Source organism: Trichosurus vulpecula, chromosome 2 (assembly GCF_011100635.1).
Source record: "Trichosurus vulpecula isolate mTriVul1 chromosome 2, mTriVul1.pri, whole genome shotgun sequence".
Taxonomy (NCBI): domain Eukaryota; kingdom Metazoa; phylum Chordata; class Mammalia; order Diprotodontia; family Phalangeridae; genus Trichosurus; species Trichosurus vulpecula.
Window position 1 is genome coordinate 105,228,635 of NC_050574.1, and position 3,433 is coordinate 105,232,067.

The window sequence follows — 3,433 nt, forward strand, 5'->3', positions numbered from 1 at the left end:
TTTGAGATTTGTGACATTTTACAAATATCATCTCATTTTATCCTCACACCAACTCTGGGAGGTAGGTGCAATTGTAATCACCGTTTGGTTAAGGGATTTGCCCAAGGTCGCACAGCTAATAAGTGTCTGAGGTTGAATTTAGACTCAGGTCTTCCTGACTCCAGGTCCAGCACTCAATCTATTATGTCACCTAGCTGCCTAGAGCAACCTCTTTATTCATTTGGCTCACATATTAATGATATTTGCATCTATTCTTCCTTATTAGAATGTAAGCTTCTTGAGGGGAGGGACTGTCTTTACAATCCCAGCACAGTGCCTAGGGCATAGCGGTCATTTAATAAATTTTGTTATTGTTCAGTTGTGTCCCACTCTTTGTACTGATTGATTTTGTTTTTATAGGCATAGATACTTGTTAAATACCTAAACTACTCTCTTTACAAAGCACATTTGCCAAAAAACAATTAAGCAATACTGCCTAACAGCAGAATTATGACTTGTTACTTTCCACTTTTGTAGTTTTCCAAGTGTTAGCAGACAGTAACATGCCCCATTGTATTTGACTTCAATTTTTTTCTATTAGTTTTTACATTACATTGTGCTTTCCTTCTCCCTTTCTTCACTCATTATCACTTCCTAAAGGCCTTCCCATGATTCTTTGAATTCTCCATACTTGTTATTCCTTAGAGCACAATAACATTCTTTACATTCAAATTCCATGGTAAGTTTTTTTTTTCCCAAATTTTATTGAATATGAAACATATCTCTACAGTTTCTATTGAGGAGGTTGACCACGTCCACGACCAAATCCACCTCTAAATTGGAATTCTGTTGCTGACCCAGCCCCGGCCTCAGCCTTCTTGTCAGCACCAGGAGGAGCAGCACTTCGTCTGTATGTGTCTCTGTCAGCTTCACCCCGAGTAAGCTGGGCAGGTCGCTCGCCCTCCAGACCTTTGGGCCTTGGCCTTCCTGTCTCAGGACGACTTCTTCGGAGTGTGGCAGGCACAATCTCAGGGGGCAGGTGAAGGTAATCCCGGAGGTACTGAATGCCCTCATTGGTGAGGTACCAGTAGAAATGCCTCCATGCAAACTGCTCCTTAACATAGCCACGAGACTTTAGAGACTGCATGGCCTTCTTGACATGGGGATTGGGCACATTCTTGTCTGCCAGCTCGGGGTGCTTTGGCATGTGGACATCCTTCTTGGCTACCATCACTCCCTCCTTAAAAAGGAGTTCATAGATGGCAATTCGGTTCTTCTTGGGCATCAACATCTCGGCGGTGCGGCGGGTGCTGCTCTAGACGGAGCCCGGGCTAGAAAGGCAAATTCCATGGTAAGTTAAGCCATTAAATGGGCAAGTTGGCATAGTAGATAAAGGGCCAGAAGTGAAGTCTGGAAGACCTAGGTTCGAATCTGGCCTCTGACTCTTAGCTGTGAGTCAAGTCACTTAACTCTTTGAATTTCAGCTTCCTCTTATATAAAATGAGGACCTCTAAGGTGCCTTACTAGCTCTAAACTTATTATTTGATGATCCTATGATTCATTCCCCAATGGTCAGTTGGGGTCACACATTTTGTTAAAAGTTGTTTTGGTATCACAGCTAGGATACTAGCACCTTTCTAAGAGGAAATTAAAGGAGAAAAATAACTTCTTCAGACAGAGATCTAACTAGGGTTGGGCAACTTGGGATTTGTTCCATGGTACTGATATTTAGAAAGCCCAAGATAGTACTTATATTCTTCAGTAGCATGGAAAATAACTGGGTTGAAAACTTAGAACAGGAGACTGCCCCCCCCTTCCTCTCCCTTCCTTTCCCTTGTGTCTATATCCCTAGTGAGGTCCATTCTCAATGTAGCCCCACCATTTTCTTCTCTCTAGGTGCTGACTTCCCCAGCAACAGTCTTCTATTGTCCCAGAAGCCCTCTTTTCATAGGCCTTGTGTTTCTTTGTGGAGGGACTTCCTCCTCAAAAAAAAACTGTATATTTTTAAAATGTTCATGAAAGGGTGCTTTTCATGCTATTAATTCCTGGTGCTAAAATGACTAGTGATAACTTCCTTTTCAGATGACCATAATACTTTCTCTTCCTACCTCGTAGGGTTATTTCCTTGTTATAAGGAAAGCGTTCTGCAAACCTTAAAGGACTAAAGAAATAGGCTATCATGATTTCTAGTCATATTACCATTTGAATGAAGAAATCTACAATTTTGCAAGTGTAGCTGAGTTATAGATCACATCTCCCTTGTGCCTTGGTAGACAATCTCCATGAGTCACTATGACCCAAAACTTCATCTGTTGTCAGCCTTCCTGATGATATGGCTTGGCCAGACTTGCTCCATAGGTCCAGCATTGCTCTGAAAGTCAGCACTGACCCCATTTCAAGATTCAGCCTGTGGCAGTCTGAGCTGTGGCTGCCACTGCAGCTGCATTAATTAACCCAAGGCATTTGACTTAAACCAGCCCACCAGACCCAGGGAAAATCCTTCAGCAAATTATATCCATGTGGTAATCACTTTTGAAAAATGGATCCAGTTTAAGTTCCTGCCACCAAATCAATTTGGGTTCTTTAGAAATCAGTCCTCTCACTTTAAATGATTAGACATTTTTCTTTCTCTTTTGAAGTTGAAAAGACATCTTGTTGGGATTGGAGCTTGTAGGAGGAGAAGGGTAAAGGGAGGTTTAATGTCGTGAAGGTCAACAGAATGAGTGGCTGTCTCTTCTTGCTAATTATTTTTGCAATCGTCTTAATGGAATGTTTTTGAAAGAAACAAAAATGAGAAGTATTCACTCTAGCTTTCCTTTTGAAGATAATGTACCCTTACTGAAAATACATCATCTGAGAGATGGAAGGCACAAAATAGCCAAGCTCCCTGTTTGCCATTTGCTAAGAGTCGATGTTCTAATGGAATTATAGAGGTCATAGATTTATCACTCTAAGAAATATTAGAGGTCAATTAAATCCAATTCCTCAACTTTACAGATGGAGAAACTAAGGCCCATAGGGGTGTGACTTGCCTGAAACTTTGTGGGTAATAAATGGCAACACCTGTATTTGAACACAGGTCTTCCAGCTCTGAATCTAGTACTTTTGCCACTGGCTTTGCTGCCTCCTTTAAAAATAAAGCAACCGTGGTTGGTTCTGTCATTCAGTGTCCCACAAGCACTCTTTAAAATTAACATTGAGAGACATACCTGTCGCTGATTCACCAGTCCTTTCACTGTAGCACTTATCCCATGAAACATTTTGTCAGGGCACCAACGTGCCAGGTTTAACTTGAAAACCCAGGCCAGAATACACTTAGGATCCTCAAATGGTTCACTTTTCCATTTTCAGCGTGAGAAATGTTTTGGAGGTCCTTTAAAGCCCTCGGGTGCTTTTCTCTATGCCTATGATTTTCCTGGCCTGATGAGACTCTTGGCTATTCCCATAACATCAT

General features: G+C 41.7%; 1 protein-coding gene across 1 annotated transcript; it reads right to left on the reverse strand.

The window, feature by feature from the left end:
* Nucleotides 1-727: 727 nt before the first annotated feature.
* On the reverse strand, nucleotides 728-1,310 carry LOC118838852 (40S ribosomal protein S10-like). The gene has a single exon (XM_036746226.1). The coding sequence runs from the start codon at nucleotides 1,268-1,270 to the stop codon at nucleotides 773-775; it is 498 nt and encodes a 165-aa protein (XP_036602121.1). The 5' UTR covers nucleotides 1,271-1,310; the 3' UTR covers nucleotides 728-772.
* Between the last annotated feature and the right edge of the window lie 2,123 nt (nucleotides 1,311-3,433).